The following is a 20,516-nucleotide window of genomic DNA, read 5'->3' as shown; positions in this document are numbered from 1 at the left end:
CAGTCTATTAGCCAGGCTTATCTAATTAACTTCTGGATTCCTCTAAAACTCTCTAAAGGGGTTGACACCCAAACACTCCTGAGGCTACTATTTAAAATGTGATTGTAAAGATCTCATTAGAATTCCATTTCCTTGTCTTGCCCCACACAAGCCTATCTATAAATCTGTGATTTGTTTAGCAGCGAAAATTTTGGAAGATTAACAATTAAGGAAATAGCTTCTGATGAAAAGGCATCTGCCACTTACTGGACACCTGTCTGAAGCCTGGGGATGTGAGAGTCTCTCACGCCAGCATGGACAAAACAAGATAAAGGAAGGCAATGGGGAAAGCAGAGACAAAAGTCAACACAAAGCTTATCTCGGGACCAGGACCAGAGCCGTTCTCTTATCAGCTGTGGGCATGTGGCCAGACAATGAGACCCCGAGAAAAGATAGGAGCTGGGAAAGAGCACATCTTAAAGAGATTGGGGTTTGGGCAGCTCTCGCTCATTCTTTGGCCCTGCACGGTGCCCTTCAAGCTTTTTGCTCTGATGCTGACCCCGTCAGTCTGCGCATCCACAGAGAGGGAAACAGGCTTCCTGTGTATTCCTCTCTGCCTCATTGCTCCCCATTTCATTAGCGCTCACAGCTGAAATCACAGCCCTCTTCTCCCTCCTGAGGCCCCTTCATTCCTCTTTCCCTAAGCCATTTCTTTGAAGCGAGGAAAGTAATAAGGATTAGCAAATCTATCCATTAATCAACTCTCCCAACTCACATGCATTTTCTGGACAAATCTGGTATCTATGATCACACACTAACTCTACGGAAATGTTGGCATGAAAACCTCTGCATAAAATTGAGAGGGATCCCAAGATATATGTTGTGCCCCAGGTAATCAGAAGGTCAATTCACCCTGATGACTTCGGGAAACTGTGGAAAGAACTTTGATGCTTCAATTGCTTGGCTTCCTTCTTCCATAAATTTTTGACCTTGGTCTATTTCACCTAAATCTCTCCTGCCTCAAAATCTGCATTCACTGATAACGATGTGGAAACACGCAGGGAGATGCTTTGACAAATCACAACAACGTGTCCTCTTGATTTCTGCAGAAATATTATATTTGCTCGCTTCCCATGAACCTATAGGCTGCCGCCGAATCCAGGTAGGGTTCCCTGAGACCTGCCTGCCTGCTGTCCTAGCCGCTACTGCTGCTGCCCCCGCCCCCGGCCCCGTGTTGCGAGCTAGCGCTGGCCAAGGAGTCGGGTGGCCACGCGCTGCCGCGGAGACAGCAAGTTTGAAACCAGAGATTAGAGCTGCTCCCGCCTCTGGACCGCTCCCCACAGATCAGCAAATGAGCCAGGAAGGATGAGCAGACTCTGTGAACAGCCAGCCGCAGGCAGCTCTGACCCTGGTGTCCACAGTCCATTGGGAAGGGGCCCCAAGTCGGTCCAGGCTGCTCTCTCTGGACCCGCGACACACACCCAAGGATGGCCTCGTTTACTGATGCTTCAATGCCTTTGTCTCATGGCTGAGTTCAGAGATTCAAGACAAGATTAAGCCCTCCACCACCCCACCCCACCACTAGCAAACCCAAGGACCCTAGCAAACACTAATTATTCCAGAATTTTATCATTCTCTGCACTTCTCAGTTTTCTTTCGCAACATTCCTTACAGAGGTAATTTTAACAATGCATGAAGACTTCCCCCCTGCCCCTCACTTCTAAGTCTGGAGTCCAAGTGGAAATTAGGTTAAGGACTCTCAGTAGAAAGCAGATCATAACATGCATTTTACAAAAGAATCTTCTGAGGAGCGTTAACACGCCTAATGGTAGCAGTGATGGTAACTGCTTCACAGACCCAAAACAGTACTAGTTGTCAAATACAAGTTACAGCATGAAACCTATCAACTTGCCAGTCAAAGAGGAAGGTGACAGCTGTTAATTACTTGAAATGCTATTGGGGGTGGGGGGAAGGACCAGAAGACTACATATGTTATGAATAATATTGATACTGAATTAATATTGATATGCCTTGGTCAGAAATCCAACTCAATCATACTTTTTCTGACCTTTAAATAAAATGCATTAGAGCTACACTGACCAACAGCTTCACAAGCATTATGGCAAAATCTAAGTGTTGAGTTGGCCCATCTTTTCCCGATACTAAATGGAACATTGACAGACAGAACAATTACTATCATTGACGTGCAATTTCCATTATCTTAACTCTTTAAATTGCATTTCAGGCACCACCAGCTTTTAAGGATGAAGATGTGAAACATTTTTATAGATTCTTTTTGGTTTGGTAACAATCAAAATAATAGGTAGCAATTTACTGTTAATGTATTTAAATATTAGGTTGGGGAATAGGTCAAATAAAAATGAATTAAACGCATTGCTCAGGTTTGCACCTACAGATACATGAAAATCTGGAAGAAAAACCATCTTTAGTACCTAGTACACACATCATGTGGACTCTCTGTGAATATAATTGAGAATGAAATCTAAGAAGTCTTCAAAACTCATACTCCATAGATTGAGTCTGATAGAAATCGCCGAGTTAAATTCTTTTCCCTAGGTATCTAATTCTAAGTCTATACTTTCACAAAGGTGGATAATAATAGTATGGCAAATCAATCTCCTAAGGCTTCTATGCATATCTTTCCTCTCTGTTGGTGAAAAGAACGCGCAAAAACAAAAATAAAACAAAACAAAGGGCTAAAAGTCCCATGGCAAACATTCTTAAAATTTGTTGTTGATTAAAATGATACTGATAATTCATGTAATTCAAAACTTGCAAAGAAAAAGATTAAGTTTCTAGGGCAATTAATATTTTGTGATATTTTACATATTTATTTGTTAGCAAATCTTTTTTAAGGCTACAAGTCAATTTAGATCCACAAGGTCTCCCCTCCCCCCAAATTCATTCACGTTTATTTTTATTGCTTTAATGAAGTGTAGTAGTGCCACCGTGTATCAGGATGATTAGAGGCAAAGTAGAAAACGAAGGGGTAATCATAACCTGCGGAGATGAATAGCTGACTTTGTGTAGATAAAATGAAAGCTTAGAGTGCACCCACATAAATGTTACACCTGTGGCTATAAAATGGATAGAGTATGAAGAATACTATAAAAAAGCAATAAATACAAAATAGACTAAAAATGTTTGCCCTTAAGGATATCTGATTCCCCTCTATCCCTTTTTTCTTTGTCTTACATACAGAATGGTTAGGAAGCACGAACATCCTTGTATAACATGGCTGAATTGTTAAGCTGGTTTGTATTGTGTTTTCTTTTGTGTACATTTATTTAAAAATAGAGGAAACCTGGAGTTCAAATCTGAAGTCTTGGTCATTTGAGACAATGCCAAAATATTATACCGCTGCTTCAACCATTACATGGATGGTTTGTCCAATTTCTGATGCTTTCTATGCCAAGGAAATACCAGCACTGCACTGGTATTTGGGCTTTTGTTTGGATCATGCCTTTTGCGCTTTCATTTATAGATTCCCTTTCTTTCTCTATTTTCGGTCACTTCTACAGGCCTCTGCTGACAAATGGTTGCTTCTACATCAGTGGTTAATTTCCATGGTCAAATAGTGCAGTGTAAAATCTGATGATTTATACTTAGATAACGTTTCTGACATTATCAACTTCACAAGCATGAACAGTAATGGCAAAGGGTGCTATTGATGTTAATCATTCTAATCATGACTATTTTCTTAAATGACAAAAATAACTTTGTAAATCTGAAATTATCACTAACTCCATAAACTAAAACAGTTTTATAGAAAAAATTAAAGCTTTAAAAGAAAAAAAGAGCTTTATTATTTCTGATTGGACAATACCTGTTTTAATTGCATATTTTAGAGTTGTTTGGCAATGCATCAAAATTTCCTCCAAATTTTGTGGTTGGTCTGCCAATCCCCAGTTATATTCTTGAAGAAGCTCATTGGGGTAATGGAAGTCAATCACTTTGGTCGATCTATCGAAACTTTTCACCACATACTGAAGCAAAATGTCCATAACATCTTGCAGAAATGCCAAAGTGGGTCTTTCTCCGTCACACGCTGGTAGCAGGTCTGAAGAATGGAATCAAAATGCCACATTTTAATTTTACAATGAAACTATCCAGGGCAAGTTTGTCAGCTGACAATTTCTCTTTGAACCGAGAGATTTTACGTTTTAAAAAAAAATCTTCTGGAAACGAGAGCATTTTCTTTAAAGAGGAGGGATTCTTCAAACATGAAGGAATGAAAAAAATTACCATTTCTCTCCCTACCCCAAATTATTTCCTGCATTTCAGTTCATAACTTGTTTGCTTTCTTCCTTTCTTTTTTCTTTTCTTTTTTTTTTTAAAGAGGCTATGCCTCCATTGCCTCCATTCATTTGTTTCACCGGCGTTCGCGCTAAATGTTGTTTCTCAGTAAATCATCTTAAATGATCACGGAAACACTTCAAGTCAGGAATGTTTGAGTAATGCCTTTGGGCAAATCAGGCAAAATGGGTCATGCAATGTTAGGATCTCTGGCCTATTACGAAAGCCCACTGTTTCCAAAGACAGCGTGTGTATGTGTGTGTGTGTGTGTGTGTGTGCGCGCGCGCGCGCGTATGTTTGGGTGACCGCGTGTGTAAGCGCAAGGGAGCAAAACCGCGCGCAGGGCTCACGTGAATCGTTCTCCTGTGAAAACACAGCTACAAATTACTCTTGCGATCTAAAGACCTAGAAAGTCTCAGCAGTTTTGAACTGGAAACCGCGTCCCACCGAGGCCTCAGCGGCACCGAGGAGAGGACCCGGAGCCAGGGCGCGCGCGGGCGCCCAGCGCCAAGCAGAGGCCGGGGTCGGGGTCGGACCGAGGGGGCAAGCCCAGCCTTTCTCGCTGTCGGCTGAAGGTTCTCCTAAGGTCCGCTTCCGCCCTCCACCTCGATGCCCCGGCTCAGGCTCCCGGCGCGGGGTCCCTCCTGGCCGCGGTGGGCGGGGCAGGGCGAGGGGCAGAGGCTCCCGGGGGCCCCGCGAGGCGCCTTTACCTGTTGCATGCAGAAACGCGTAGTTGACCCCCGCTTTGGAGCAGCTGCAGGGCTTCTGGTTGCAGGCGCAGGCGGCCTTGCGGGAGGTGGCCCTCGGGGGCTGGATCCCGCCGCTCTCCGCCGGCTTCTCGGCGTCCCCGTAGAGCAGGGCTGGGCAAGGACACGGAGCGCGGACCTCGGTCAGCCGCCCGCCGGCCCGGCTCCCAGCACCCCGCCCGTCCCCGGCCAAAAATCAAGAATCTCCGACCCTCGATGGGATGCGGAGGTGAGAAGGTGGCTTTGCCCCCCGCGGGCTCCAAGGCGCCTGGCCACGTCCGCCTCCCTCCCCCGGGCACCGGCACTCACCGCACAGCTTGTTTCCGATGCCGCCTGTGAACTTCTGAGCCACCTGACACCAGGCCCTCGCTGCAAGGAAAGACAGGCAGGAGGAGGGCGAGGCCGTAAGAAAAGAGCAGAAAGACGTGTGAAATTTCGTTCTTTGTGAACGACGTCAACGTCAACGGGGTCCGGGAAAGGCTGCCTGCGGCCCCGCACAGCGGGCAGGTGCGGGAGGCGCGCGGGAGCCTGGCGGCCTGGCCCGACCCTCGGTTCGCTGATTTGTTCCCCAAGGAGCAGCCCACACTGTGGCCCTTTGCACTTGCCTTCCAGGTGCCACTCGGTTAGGGCAAAGTCCCCTTCCTGCCTCGCTTGGGCGAGTTTTCCTAGACACCGAGGCTGTCCATTTCCTCACAGGCTCTCCTTCCAGACAGAGAATTTACCCCCCTTTCCAGTTTTTCTTTTCCCCACCGCCACTCCGTCCCTCTCCAGGGTCCAGACACGACGATGGTGGCAGTGCCCCAGGCCCGCAAGTTCGGTGTCCAGGAGACGCCGCCGTGTTTGGGGGGCTCTCCCAGATTTCAGCGGAAAGGGCCAGAGATTCTCTGGGCATCTTCCCAGGGGGATAAGAGCCTGTGGGGGGTTTGGTCTCTTGGGTCATCAGGGACACACCCCGAGGGCAGGGCTAAGCGTCCGAAGTTTCCCACTGCAAGTGGAAAAACCTCTTTCAATCTTCCCCAGCCCCGCAAACCCCAGTCCACCCGCAAAGCTCGTCTCCTGCAGGTCCCGGTTCTCCTACCTGTGCCTGGGTTCTCGGGATCCCCGGAACCATCTTCAGACGCGAAGGACCAAAAGCCGGAGCCGGGAGATGCCATCGGCTCTGCGAGGCTGGAGCAGGACGCCTCCGAATGCGAACTGTCGGCGAGCTGCCCTCCGATCCGCCCTGCGCGCGCGCGTGCGTGTGTGTACGTGAGTGTGAGTGTGCGTGTGGCGGGATGAGGACACCGCGCGGGGGCCGGCGCGGCCGCCCCGCAGAGGGTGGGTGTCACACAGGGACAGGAAACGTGCGTGTCTGCGGGTGCGTGCGCGCGCGTGTGTGCTGGGATTAGAGCTTAGAGACGTGGCAACGCTCTGAGAGCTTTGGGGGTTGAACAGAGAAGGCAATTGCGGGGTCCTCACAGCCAGGAGATGGGAAAGCGCGGAGCGCCGGAGCGATTTTGAAGGAGAGGGAGCCCAATAGGGAAGGATGAGGGGACGGCGGAAGAAAAAGCGGCAGAGGGAGGGAGCTGAATCGTAAGAGTGCGAGGCAGACAGTGCGCCAGAGCTGGAGTCGGCGTGAGTGGGTGGGAGGCGTGCAGGAGCCCCCCGGGGAGCGTGAGGCGTGATGGCGCTGGCTGCCCCCGCGGGCCGGGGGCGCTGTCCGGAGTGCTCACGCGGCTGAGCGCGCGCGCCTCAGCAGGGGTAGACCAGAGACCTTGGCGAGGCGGGAAGGGTGGTCGAGACAGTCCTCTATTTGCCTCGGTTGGTGTATTGTTTGAGGTCTGGCTCCGGCCGCGGGGAAGGAGGCGCGATTCCCGCGTCGCCTTCCTCCAAGAGGGTGCTGAGGTCGCTGTGACCCCGGGACCCCTGGCGACTGGGCCGGAATCGGAATCGGGAGCGGTTCGCGAGCCTGGGGAGGGGACGGTGGGGGAAGGGCATCTATGCACTGATGGGCTCAATTCAGCTCCTTAGTGGAGCCTCATGCCTGCCTAGGGAGCCGCGTAGCCCCGGGGGCGCACCATTCCTGTGCTTCGGAGCGCGCGGTCGCAGAACCCACCGTCCAGGTTCCGACTGACGGCTGGGGGGGGAAACTGCTGATTGAGGCAATTAAAATCCACGCTGGAATCTATCACCAAGGGCCTCAGCCTGGGCAGAGAAATGAACGGACACTTCTTGGAAGGGGACTAGGAAGAGAGCTAGAGCCGGCAGGGTTGACGGCTGATGGGGGATGGGATCAGGTCATTTGGTGACCTTGGCCTGCGGAGGCGCGGAAGGGCCCGCTGCTTACGTGTCACAGGAATCGGTGTGTGCGTGAGAGGCGTGCACCGAGTTTCCAGTAAGCAATCTGAGCTGTCCAAAGGCGGAAAGAAGGCATGGCCTGCTGGGCCCTCGTTTTAGAGGGCCTCAAATCAATGACCACCTGATCCCCCAAGGGAATCTTCACGATAGGGTGGGGTGCGGGGAAACGGGAGTTTCGCTATTTCTGAGGCTTGGTGGTAAGGGGTTTCTCCTTTCCTGAGAAAGTCATAATCTCTCCTCTCTTACACTTTCCTTTCTCTACAAGCTGTTAAAGGGAGGGCGCCTTGAGGATTGGGGGCCCGTTGAGTTCGCGTTGCTGTCCCTTGGCAGTTAAGATCAGCGTCAAGTTTGCCTTGCAGCTCCTGGGTGCGCAGAGAGAGGGTGAGGATGAGCCTGGCTGGGAAAGTGCTGCGTCCGGCCTCCCGCGGCGCATTCCTCGGCGGCGTGCTGCTCTCCTTGGGCAAGCGCTTCTCATTTCCACTGTGTTCACAGGACCTTCTTTCTCTGCTCTCCGAACCAAGTTACCAAAGCTGCTGCTAAAGCAGAGACCCACGGATCCTCAGTCTTGGCTACCATCCCTCGACCCTCGCTTAGGAAGGGCGTCATGGGTCCCGGGGACCATGGGCCACGGGGCACGTGCCCGAGCCTGGAGGATCCGTAGGATCTGCACCGTGGCCTCCGGACCTGAGCCCAGGAGTGGGAGCGGGGAAGGGCGCTGGACGGGTCCGGCCTTAGGCCTGGCGCAGAGCCTGCCGTGCCGAGAAGCCTGCGTCAAGTTGTGGCCGCGCGGTTGGCACGAACCCTGGCCTGCGTTCCACCCCTCTTTCCGGCGATCCCGGCTCCAGTGCTCCAGTGGATCCAGGTGACAACTCCAGGGGGGTCAGGGCTTCGTGGGGTGGCCGTCTGCGCCGCTGGCAGAGCAGCTTCAGGGCTCCTGCTCCAGCAGCGCTGATACGAGCCGGAGAGACCCGTCCTTTGTTTATATCCACACCAAATCCTGCACGTTTCGCTTCGGAGTCAGCAAGGCTGGAGTTGCTGAACTTTTCTGCTATGAATGAGTGGTCAAAAACCAAAAGGTTCTTTAAAACAAGCATTTAAAACACACACAAAGCCGCGAAGAAAGAAACGGATTAAAATACGAGAAAGGGAGAAATCACAAAGCCCGAATTTAATAGATTTTTTTTAAACGCGATGACTTTAAATCCTACTGTTTAAACCGCATTAAATCCCGCAACTCCAGGGTATTTTGAATCTAATGGTGGTATTTACGTTTCTTATTTAACACACCCTCTTCAGACGCATGCGGTATCTGATTTGTCTTTCCTCAACGCCGGCCCTGCCTAGACGGCAATTTGCTTTATAAAGACTGTCATTTCGAAAAAGAGCCCACTCCCCCCGCACTCGGGTCTGGGCTTGGAGATAACAAAAGAGCTCTGGGAGGTAATAATTACCATCATTAGTTCTCAAAGGAGGCAGCCACTGAATGGGAAGGGGAGGCAGGCCAGCGCTGGGGAAGAGCTTTCGAAGGCCCTTCCTCGAATAAGGGAAGAGAAAGCCACGCGCCAGGGGCCGCCGGAGGGGGCCGGTTTCCTGGGTTGACCTATTTTTTGTCCGTAGTTCACCCAGAAATTGCGTTGCAGGCCTGCCGAAGAATAGTGCGCGGTACAAGTTTTCCCTGGTGTCCTCCCGGCGCTTAAGTATCAAAGGACAAAGAAGGAGAGATGGAAAGAGAGAAGGAAAAAGGAGAGAAAACAAAGAAATAAAAGAAAAAAAAAAGGAGAACAAAAACATTGCAACCGTTCACCGCGTGTGTTTGCTATTCTCTTTTCTAGTCCCACTTAAAAAGGGGTGGGGGGGGAGGGATGGATTTTAGGGAGGGGCCCAATTGCCTCTCTATCCAGCATCCGGCTGGGCTGCCAAGGCTCTGGTCTGCAGGAGCCACTCCGGAAGCTTGGATTGAGTAGGCCCGGCCACGAAGCAGAGCTGTTTCTAGCCCCTAAGGCCTCCTGGTGGTGGGTGGACGGGTGAGAAGCGGCGGAGGGGGCCGGGCCACCTTGGGTTACAGATCCCCCTCCATCGCCCACCCCCAGGGTATGGTGCTCGGCAGCGCTCGTTTCGTGGGTGCCTCGGCCAGGCCCAACCACAGCCGTGCCGACGGTCCACACCGCGGAGGTGGCTCCTCGCTCCGGGTGGAGGCCGCGGCGTGAACCCAGGTTAGGGAGCCGGGCCTGAGCGCACTTGGCCTCGGAGCTCAGCCCTGCCGCAGTGGGAGGTTTCCCCTTGCGCGGGTCCTCTTGGTAAAAGGAAGAGGTTGTCCACGTCACCGCTGGGGACCTTTCGGTGCCAACTCTTTGGGCTGGAGACAACCGTACCACCCACCGGGCGAGTGGCACAACTAACGCTCTCAGCCAGCTGCACGCACCCTCACTCTCTCCTCGAATATTTTTCCCCAAGTTCCCTGGCTCGGGGCCCTGGGCGCACGAGCCGGGGACGCCGGCAGAAGAGACAAGCCCCCTTCCAGCCAAAACACTACTCCCAACTCCGTCGTCCAAGAAACCACCGCACCCCTTTCCATCACCCTCTCCGGGCTGTGTAGATTCGGAGGGCGTCACTTCCATAGAAGAGCTTAACCTGGGTTTTTAAATAAGATGCAGACGACTGAAGAAGGCAAAAGGCTGCCCGCCCACCGCCCTCCCCTCCATCTTAAATACACTAAAATCCAGAGCAGTGGAGACGGCCCCAAATCTGCAGACTAGGAGAACCTTTAAAATCTGACAGTTCAGCTCGGTGGCGGGACTAGAATTTTTATAGGCGGGGCCAGAGGAGGGCACCTCGGTTGGAAAGACTGTGCGCAGGGTGAGAGAGAGTGAGAGAGAATCTGTGTGCGCGAGCGCGCTGTGTTGCAGAATTTGGAGATTTGTCTAGAGGCCACGTTTGTCTCAATTACGGGGTTCTACGTTAGATGGTATGTTTGGGATGGCTGGGGGGAGGGGTGTTGTTCGCTGATGGAGACAGAAGACACCGCACCCTCCCTCCCTGGGCGCTGCCACCTGCCACCTGCACAGCCGGACAGCAGGAGCCTGGGCCCAAAGGGGAATCCGGCGGACCAGCCTCGAAAGCCGCGTACTTTCCAAGGCACTTCCTTTATTTAATAACCTTAATGACCAAGGGAAGGGACGAAGTTCATCTTCAAAGCCACTCCTCGCCCCCCTCCCCCCGGCTTTGTTCCGTCCTCACAGACTCAACCCGTCAGCGAGGATGCCGCGGGCCTGGCAGAGCCGTTTCCGAGAAAGACGAAATCTGTGAAGTTACCCAAAAGGAGAGAGGAGGGTCGGCGAGAGCTCAGGCGCAGTCGGGTCCAAAGAAGGAGTCGCAAACAAGTGAACAAAGAGACACATTGGGGACCAGGGCCAGGGATGCCCAAACCGGCGGCTGGTGGGAGGATGCGGGAGCGCGGAGACGCGGCGTCCGAAGGGCTCTCAGCTCTCCGCCCTCCGAGCACCAGAGGCTGGCCCGGGCACCCGAGGGGCGAGCCCAGCGGGCAGCCCCTGCCAAGGCCAGGGCCGCGGCCCCAGCACCTGATGGCGCAGTGCCTGAGGATCCCCCGCTTTGGCCCCGGCAAGCTCCGCAGTCTCGGGCACATCCCGACGGCGCCGGCCGCCGAGCCGCGGGGCTACACATGCTGAACGAGGCGCCGGCGCTGGGAGGTTTTGCGCAGGAGCCGCCTGTAGTCGTAGGGGTTGGCGATGGGCCCATTCTCCTCCTCCTCGCGGTCCTCCGCCGCCCAGCACCTGCGAGCGAGACCCGGGGCCGAGCATCAGCGGCGCCCTCGCGCGCCGCGCATCCCCGCCCACCCCGAGTCAGGCGGGTCCTCCTCCCACACCTCCCACCAAACGGCGGGCGTTTAGTAACCGCACGTTCAAAACAGCAGGGCAGTGGCCAAACGGATCTGCGACATTGCCTCAGCAGGTTTTCAAAACTCCTGAGCGAGGGGCAGAAGGGTTGGGGGAACCCAGTGGAACCCGGTTGTCTGAATGACAGCTAAGTAAAGCATCAGAAGGTGTAGTTCAGAAAGGTGAGTTTGGTTTGGCTTGAAATAAATTCACAACCAATAAACACTTTAGTACGTTCTGGTCAAACAGGAAACTCAAGGTGCCTCTACAGACAACCATCATTTTGCAACTGCTCAGTTGTTTCCTTAAAACGTTGCTCCCAAATCTGACCAACCCCTCTGCTAGCCGCAAGGAGTGGGCCCTGTCAGCTTTTTTAATGTTTCCACGTTTTCAGGGAGGCTGCTGGGTCACCTTCCTGAACCCACTGCTGGGAAGCCCTGCCAGCACTTACCTTTAGGGTCTGCAGCTTGCCTGGGGAAGTGGGGAGCTCCCTAAAATGCAGCTACAGCCATTCTTTCATTTATTCCTGGAGCACCTACTAAGTATCAGCCACCAGTGTAGGTGCTGGGTGAACACAAGTCCCTGCCTTCCCAGCGTTTAGAGGCTAGTGGGGAAGAGGACCATGGAGAGCTCCAATACACCAGGTGGCGGGAGGTCTACAGAGTCTACAGAGAGGTAAAGCAGGTTCATGGGGAAAGGCTGACGGGTGTGTGCCTGTGTGTGTGTGTGTGTGTGTGTGTGTGTGTGTCTGCTTAGTTTCATAGAGGGTGATCAGGAAAGGCCTCTCTGATAAGGTGACATCTGACATGGCCTGAAGGACCGGGAGGAGCGAGCCAGGCAGATCTCTTGGGGAAGGGCAGTCATTCCAGGATGATGGAAGCCCCACGTAATGGTCCCAAGATGAGTGCGTGTATTGTGTTCATGGCCCAACAAGGAGGCCACTGCGGCTTGAATGGAGCAAACAAGGGGGAGAATAGTGAGGGATGAGAGCAGGGGGAATGAGGGGACAGTGTGACAGACAACACAGAGCTCTGAGACCATGGCAAGAATTTGCATTTTACTTAGATTAAGAGACAGATTGGAGCTTTCTGAGCTGAGGAGTGATTCAGTGGAAGTAAGGAGGCCTGTTAAGAGACACTGCAATAGTCTAAGCAAGACTGACAGGCTTAGGCTTGTGGAGGTTAGAACTGGTCAAATTTTGGTTACCTTGGCAGGTCAATCCGGAAGAGTTTGCTGAATGGATGTGGGGTGTAAAAGAAAGGAATCAAGAATGTCTCCAAGGTTTTTACCTTAAACCACAGGAAAAGTGAAGTTGCCATTTAACGAGATGGGGAAGGCTACAGGAGAGCCCCTCATGGGGGAGGGGGAGATAAAGATTTTGGTTTCAGTTGTGCTAAGTTTGAGATACTTACTAGATATTCAAGAGAAGATACTGAATAGGCAGTTGGATATATAAGCCCTGACCTACGCTAGAGATTTCAGTTTGGGAATTTTAGGTAAATAGGTGATATTTAAGGTCATGAGAGTATGTGTTGATGATGCAAACAAAGGACTGGGACTCTCCAGTGTTGAGAGGTCAGTGAAATGAGGAGGAACCAGCAAAGGAGAATGAGAAGCAGAGGGTGAGGTAGGAGGCAAACCAAGAGAAGTACCTGCTGTCCTGGAGGCCAATGGAGAAAATGTTTACAGAAAGAGTGTCAAATGCTGCTGATAGGGTGAGATAAGGACTGAGAATCGATCACTGGATATGGTGACCTTGGCAGGGACAGTTTCCATGGAGTGATGGGAATGGAAACTTGAGTATGGTGGCTCAAGAAAGGATGGGAAGAGAGGCCCAGGAGGAGGTAGGATCTCGCCCATCTATTTACTCTTCTGCTATAATGAAGAGTAGGAATACAGGTGCTCTGGGAAGTCAAGGCTGACTTCCAGATCGAGTCAAGGGTACTTTTTATGATGCGTCCAATTGGATCATGTTCGCAGATTGTCAGAAATGATTTGGTAAAGAGAACAAACATTCAGGGTGCAGAAGAGAGAGGGGACAGTTGCAGGACAATATTCTGGTGGACATGGAAGGACTAGGATTCAGTGCACAAAGGGAAGGTTTGCTCTTAGCTACAAGGACAGACAGTCATCCATGTTATCACTGACTACCTTGCACTTGCTTTCATTCATTCAAATTCATGAGACACTCAAATCATCATTGCTTTTGTCCCTGATTCCCAGACCTGCTCATACCTTCCTGGTGTACGTGTGTGTGTGTGTGTGTGTGTGTGTGTGTGTGTGTGTGTGTGTGTGTATGTTCAGATAAATATATTTATTTATTTATCTGAACACACTATATATATAGAGTATGTATTATATAATATATATAAATATTTTATCAGAATAATGTATTAGTATCTATATAAAATATGTACTGTATATTTCTATATAGGATAAATATATAAAATATGTAATATTTATTAGATCATAATTTAATATATATAATAAGATATATAAAATATTCTTTCTACAATAACATCTTCCAACATATAGCTTGGCCTGAAGTTTCTCTAATTGTCCCAAAAGGTCCTTTAGAGCTGTTTTTCTGTTTTGTTTTTGTTTTCTATTTTAAAGCCAAGATCCTATCAAGGTTGACCTACTGCACTTGGTTGTTTTGTCTCTTTAAGCTTCCTTAGTTTAGAAATATCCCGCCTTGGAGTTACCTGTCTGCATGGTTAGATAAGAACCCTTTCTCTCTAGAGTCCAGATCCTCAGATACAGATATAAGGATCGTATCTTAGACACAATTGCATCACTCCCTCCTCAAGCACCCAGCGTGGGTGCTAAAGGTTATCAGCTCTAAATTCAAAAAGGCCTGTGTTCAAATTCTAACTCCATCATTTATTATCTAGGTGACTATTTGCAGTATGAAACTATGCAGGCTTAGCTTCCTCATGTATAAAATAGGGCAAGAAGAGTAACCACCTCACTAGCTCCTGTGAGGATTAAGTGAGAGCAAAGATAACAGGATAAGAGCACAGCCTAGCACACCGCCAGCACTCCACTGAGGTGAGCTACCAGCTTCTAGTCTAGCGAACACTGCCTCGACATCCACAGACGCCACTGGAACACCAGGGAGTGAACACGATCACAGCAGATGTGTGCCTGCCGCTGCCGGGGAGGGGCGAACACGCCTGAGGGGAGGCAGACTGGCTTGTTAAAACGGGAAGCAGGTGACTCAGTGAGAAGCCATTTGAGCAGGGAGTGAAAGCCCTTGGATTTTAGTTCACTCACTCAATGTGGGACTTCGGGCAAGTCTCGTAATCTCTCGGGCACTTGGTATTCTCCCATATAGAACTCTGTGGTTGGACCAGAACATCTCTAAGCTCCAAGATGGAAGAATATATCTTCTTTTGGAGACAAGGGGCAGAGATCATAGTTCAGGTCAGTTCTGGACAAGCAAATAAAGATGATGACGGCCACCATTTATGGAACACCTCCCCGGCGCCATGTCTGGCATTAAGCGCCCCGCATTCATCATTTCATTTAATCTCTCCAACAACACGGCGCGGCAATTACTAAATCCTTTTGCAGATGTGAAAACGGAAGCTTAAAGAGGTCTAGTAACACGGCAAGGTCACTCAGCTACTAAGTGGCAGAATCGGGACCCAAATCTAAGACCATCTCGCTCTAAATCCTCTTCTCTTAACCACACAACACGCTGTAAAGGAGGCGGCCATGGCGGGGTCTGCGTGCCCTGGGCTGACAGGGTGTTCGCTTAGGATTTTGGAAAAACAGCTTCTCATTGCCTGGCGTTGCTCCCATTTCTCATATACCACATGTCCATCTTATTATGTGCCCTCAATTTCAAAACTTTACAAAGAATTTTTTGGGGAAAGAAAAGAACATTCCCAAAGTAGTAAGTAAGCTACAAATGGTTTAAGTTAAATGTCAAACAAAGTTGGTGGCAAAGTGAAAATCATATCCAAAATACATATTTCTGTATGAATATTTCTCCCCAATTTTTTTTTGGTCTGACCTCACTGATTCTGAGAAATTACACAGCATAATCGAGAAACCAATAAGTAAATAAAATCACACTGGTTAGAGCTTAAACACAGGTTTTGGATATTATTAAACACAGATATTGTTTATAATTATATAGTATGACCATATAATTTATCATCCAAACCAAAGAACTTTTAAAAGGGAGTGCTCTTGAGGATTACACCAAGAAAACAGGTAAAAAGTGGGATTGTGCTAGAAAAACTGGGATGTCTGATTACCTTACCATAATCCTTATGATTTTACTTTTAAACAACACATCAATCATAAGACGCAATGCTCATAAATGAAAATGCTTTAGAAATGGAATGGTGAGTATAAAATTGAAAATGCTGTACTTCAACGTACGTTTATTACCTTTCATCAGCTTTAAAACATTGATTCTGGAGTTCTTGCTGTTGTCTTCGTTCTCTTAAGCTAAGGTTGTGTTCCTCTGGTCCAGGATGACTGGGCAAAATTTCCTTATAATAGAAATCTTCCAAATCTAATAATTTTCCCTGACTGCAAATGAACACATAAACACACCACAGTATCAAGCTGTCTACTCACTTAAACTTACAAGATACTTGTTTTCTTCGTTTAAAGTATTTACGATAATTAAGGAGTAACACATTATGTCAACAGGAATGAGAGAGGTCTTGAAATGTGCAAAAACAGTATATACCATAAATTAAAAAGAAAAACAAACCCCTCACTTCTTACCTTTAAGAGGGCATTAGCTGCTGGAACAGCTTTTCCAAGTTCTACCACACTCAACTTGGCACAAAACTAGTAGCTACTAGATAGCCGGTGATTATAATGCTCATTTGGCCAGTCTACATCAGGACTCACAACTGACCCTTGGGCCACCATGAGGAAAGCTGACCTTTATGTACTAACACAAGCATTTCCCAATTTTATCAGCCCACTGAGGCACACCATGTGTCATGATCTTACCTTACTTCCTTCACAGGTAACTTTCTGTCCTTCCCTACCCATTTGTCTTTAGGGGATTAATTTCTGTGCTAGATTTTAATTTCTGCACACAACACACACACAGGGGTGTGTCCTCAACCACTTTCATTCTTGGATCTAGTCAAACTACGCTCTGGTTCCTGTGGTGCTTGGTATCTCTGGTCTGATGGAACTTCATCTAAGGTCAACAGGGGTAAGTCTGAAAAACTACCGGGTGTTATAGTACTTTGGGGAAAAGTGCTTTTCAAGTTAAGATACCAATCTGTAAATGAACTTTCAGAATGCCACTGATTCATAAATCAGGAACCCTGTGTCCACTCATGCTTAATAGAAGACCCCTCGATTGTTTTGAGCACTGTCTGGAAATTAGTTGCTTGAAATATAATATTAAAAGAGTATAATATTAAAAGAGTAAAGCACTGGTGGGCTGAAATGTTATAGGGAAAAGGGAATAGTGTGAACAGAAGTGGGCCACACACGCAGGAGACATAAACCTCACCTTCCTAACAAATACATAAACATTATAAAAAGTGAGATTTAGCTTGTGTTGAAGAACAAAAAAGTACAAAGAGTTTGGGGAAAGAAAGTTCATGAATATGAGCATGTTCAAACTGCTCAATCAAAACCATATGAATAGGACAAGAAAAGCAAATTCCGTACTGGATGGTACAATTTATTAAAAACTGTTTGAGTTCTCAGTAAATACCTTGCACTGTGTTATCTCAGTATACTTCCGATAGGTAAGATCTTATAAATTACATATAAATCTCATATTTATAACATAAATGTATTGAGAGCACACTACTTCCCAAAATCTATCCACATAAAATGGGTGGTTTTTAATCATAATTTGAACATATGGATTTATATTTTGGTTTGATAAGATGACATTAAAAGTTAGACATAATAATTACCTATCTTTCCTTGATCTTCGTTTTTCTTCTTGGATTGACTTCTAAACAGAATAGAATAATTAAAAAAGACTCTATATCATATTATGATCTTAATAAGATTAACTGATATATTACTATAGTATTAACATATACATTTATTCCTATAAAGCTGATTTAGAAATAAGCAAGTGGATAAAATATATTTACAATCTAAAGAAATTTTACTCAATTAAAAATTTTAATTTACTCAAATTTTACTAATTTTGAATTTGTGTTGTTGTTTTTTTAACCAGGCCGGGAATGAAATTAATCTTTGCATTCCATATAAAAAAAGAGTTTACCACACAGTGGTGACCAGTCTACACAAGATTACATAACGTGTATCTACCTACAAATGGGGACAAAATGTCAGACTTTCTGGAAAGTCTATCTCTGTATCACAAAGGTAGTTGTATTCAGGCAGGTTAATTAGGCTGCTCTGATGTCATCCTTGTCTGCAGGTAAAGCAGATGGGTGGATAGTTAGGGCAGCTGCAACAGGACACAGAAGAATGGAAATCTGGCTTCATTAACCTATAGGAGCCCATTTATGGCATAAAAGTAGCAGCGTGGATGACACATATGTTCATTGCAAACTGTTCATAATTGGGAATTTGACGTATCACGGCACACTTTAGAATGCTTGAGTATAGCAATAACTAGATATATTTTAATCAGTAATTCAATTTGAACACACAAAGTGGTATTTCATTTAACCTTACATACAACGCAGTATTCTCTTTTGTATTGTGACATTAGTCACGTGTTTCACTGTGTTCTAGCTCAATGCATTTGAACTCCTATATTTACATGTTGAAAAGAAGATATTTGTCTTTTAGGCTGAGAAAGCAAATACCACACTCACCTTGAACAAGCTGAAGATATTATAATTGTGGCAACCCTAATGCAAGTATCAAGTTGGGTGGCACCAAAAAAGTACAAGATAATAAAAATGGCAGTTAATAATGGTTTGTAAATATCTAGGGTTTTCCCAAGTTATCCTTAGACATACTGAATCATTTTTTTCTCATAATTTATCATTTGTAATAACTTAAAATGTTAGATGAGTCAAATAGTTCATAGTTTCTTTTATTTTTATCGGTTGGTATTTTAGTGGGTGGATGAGGTGGAAGTGAATGCTTTCCTGCATCAAGTCTGGGAGTGGACCATTCAGGAAATAACAATGTAAGGGGCAGGACACCAATTACATTCCTGTCCTCCTTCCCGTTTCCTGTTACTTCACATTCTTGAGCCAGTGCCCTAGGCTAGGAGGTGCTTACAAATAATGCTATTACCAGCATAGGTACAATGGCCCTTAGCAGTTCAGTTAATGATCCCTGGGAGCAGGGTGGTGTTTGCTGTGGTGGTTGCTTTAATAGGAGAGGTCCTGCCTCCTTGATCCATTATCTGAAAGAAATGTCTCTCTTGTCCTTGATAACCATTTTCTATAATCCAAAGTTATGCTGAATGATGCTGAGTAACAGAGATCCCCTTTCTACAACCAAGAATCAAATAACGTTCCACCCTGGTGAGGACCACTTTTTACTCTGGACCAGCACTTCCATCTGGGAGATGGTGTGTACAAGTTGGTTCTCAGTTACAGGAATTCTTAGAAGAGTAAATACTGTCTGGGCTTATTTCGCTCTTGCCTGTGCTAGAATAGTCTAATGAAATGTAATTCAATGATTATTTTTCCAAAAATTATTTAAGATGGTTTATAATAGAAGCAATTATGTAATCAAGGTAATAAAATAGGAGTTGTAAATAAGGAACAAAGAGGGAAAACGAAATGAGTGTTAAGATAGAGCTTTACATTTAGTTGTCTCTCAGTCCCCTAGGCTCTAGGGCTAAAGGGATGTATGAAATGGCATTATTGATCATGAAGAAGGACACTGCATTTCCTGGAGGAGGCTTTAATATGAATTTTATCACACAGGACTTTATATTAGGAGCATTTACACACACACCTCAGAGATAGTGCAGGTTTGGTTCCAGACCACTGCAATAAAGCAAATACCGCAATAAAGCAAGTCACACAACTTTTTTTGGTTTCCCAGTGCATATAAAAGTTACATTTACACTCTACTATAGTCTATTAAGTGTGCCATAGCATTATGTCTAAAAAAATGCATACCTTATTTTAAAAATACTTTATTGCTAGAAATGCCATAAAACTGCCGGTGGAGGGTTTGAAATACTACAAGAATTACCAAGAGACACTTAGACAGGAAGCGAGCAAATGCTGTTGGGAAAATGGTGCCAATAGACTTGCTGAATGCAGGGTTGTGACAAACCTTCAATTTGTAAAAAAAAGAAAAAAGAAAAAACAGTACCTGTGAAGCACAATAAAATGAGGTATGCCTGAATTACTAAGACCAATGATGTTTGCAGTCAGAGTTTTGATATGACAAACTACAAACCTGAAATTTTAAATGCAAAAAAAGAAGCAAATGTCCTATGGCAGTTTCTTATCAAACGAGAGTAAAGAAGAGAGAAAGACAAGGAAACAGAGATGACTTACGGAGGAGATATCCAGTGAGGATGTTTCTTGAGGAGGCCTTTGAAAGAACAGAGGTCTGAGCTCAGAGGACTGAAGAAGCCATTCCTCAGTCACTGCATCTCACTCCCTCTCCCTCCCACCTGACATAAAGAAATACATTTTATCGTAAGACTTTAAAATTCACCATTACATCATGGCGGACACAGTCTTACTTCCCTTTTGGAAATACACGAATATATAATGTATTCAGAGGCCTTCACAAGGATGAAGAGGGTAGCCAAAATGTAGACATAAGAAAAAAGGGACCTGGGAGTGGCCAAACTACCTACTGCTGTGGTTGAGGGAAGGCCCCAGAAAAATAATGGGACCGGAAGGGACTTGTGATGTGATGGGGTCCATTACCCACTTCTTGAGGAAGCTGTTGGCAGGGAGTCATTTTGCTGATGGCTGCACAGCTTCTACGCGTTAGAGCAGACACCACACGCCGTGACAACGGGGAGTGAGTGTTCAGCTAACGTTCTCTCCTCCACAGCCATGTTTCTAAGCTTCAGCTTACTCTTATTTTGGACACGACAACAGCAACATTCCCCAGATGTAGGAGATTAAGAGCATCAAATCATAGAAGAGAGCTAGTATTGATGTTAAAGCAGTCGGAATGACCATACTAAGTGGTGACATCCAAGGAGAAACGAAAGCTACATTAATAGGTGAGACATCTGTCAGCACAGCTGCTCGTGTCGGGCAAGCATGAGGGGTGTCTTGTCCACAGCTCGGGAGCCTGAGAGCCTCATCTAAAGTAAGTCGTGTGTTAT

General features: G+C 47.2%; 2 protein-coding genes across 15 annotated transcripts in view; both read right to left on the bottom strand.

Annotated features, from left to right (window-relative positions):
• Positions 1-6,250, bottom strand: part of GAD2 (glutamate decarboxylase 2) — a 78,147-nt gene extending 71,897 nt beyond the window's left edge. For all 4 annotated transcript variants that reach the window (XM_082452862.1, XM_082452860.1, XM_082452861.1 and 1 more), the window contains exons 1-4: positions 6,121-6,250; positions 5,352-5,411; positions 5,007-5,156; positions 3,827-4,060 (exon numbers count right to left, since the gene is read on the bottom strand). In XM_082452862.1, the coding sequence (XP_082308988.1) occupies positions 3,827-4,060; positions 5,007-5,156; positions 5,352-5,411; positions 6,121-6,196 (520 nt within the window). In that variant the 5' untranslated portion in view covers positions 6,197-6,250. The remainder of the gene's footprint in view (positions 1-3,826; positions 4,061-5,006; positions 5,157-5,351; positions 5,412-6,120) is intronic.
• A 2,042-nt stretch (positions 6,251-8,292) lies between these two features.
• Positions 8,293-20,516, bottom strand: part of MYO3A (myosin IIIA) — a 188,355-nt gene continuing 176,131 nt past the window's right edge. For 2 of the 11 annotated variants that reach the window (XM_082452724.1, XM_082452731.1), the window contains exon 33: positions 10,174-11,170. In XM_082452724.1, the coding sequence (XP_082308850.1) occupies positions 10,859-11,170 (312 nt within the window). In that variant the 3' untranslated portion in view covers positions 10,174-10,858. Of the gene's footprint in view, positions 8,428-10,173; positions 14,706-15,630; positions 19,845-20,516 lie in introns of those variants that run through there. The other 9 variants (XM_082452738.1, XM_082452737.1, XM_082452735.1 and 6 more) reach the window with 9 other exon arrangements.

This window comes from Balaenoptera physalus (genome assembly GCF_965194825.1).
Source record: "Balaenoptera physalus genome assembly, chromosome: 2".
Lineage (NCBI taxonomy): Eukaryota > Metazoa > Chordata > Mammalia > Artiodactyla > Balaenopteridae > Balaenoptera > Balaenoptera physalus.
This window is presented reverse-complemented; position numbering and strand designations above follow the sequence as displayed.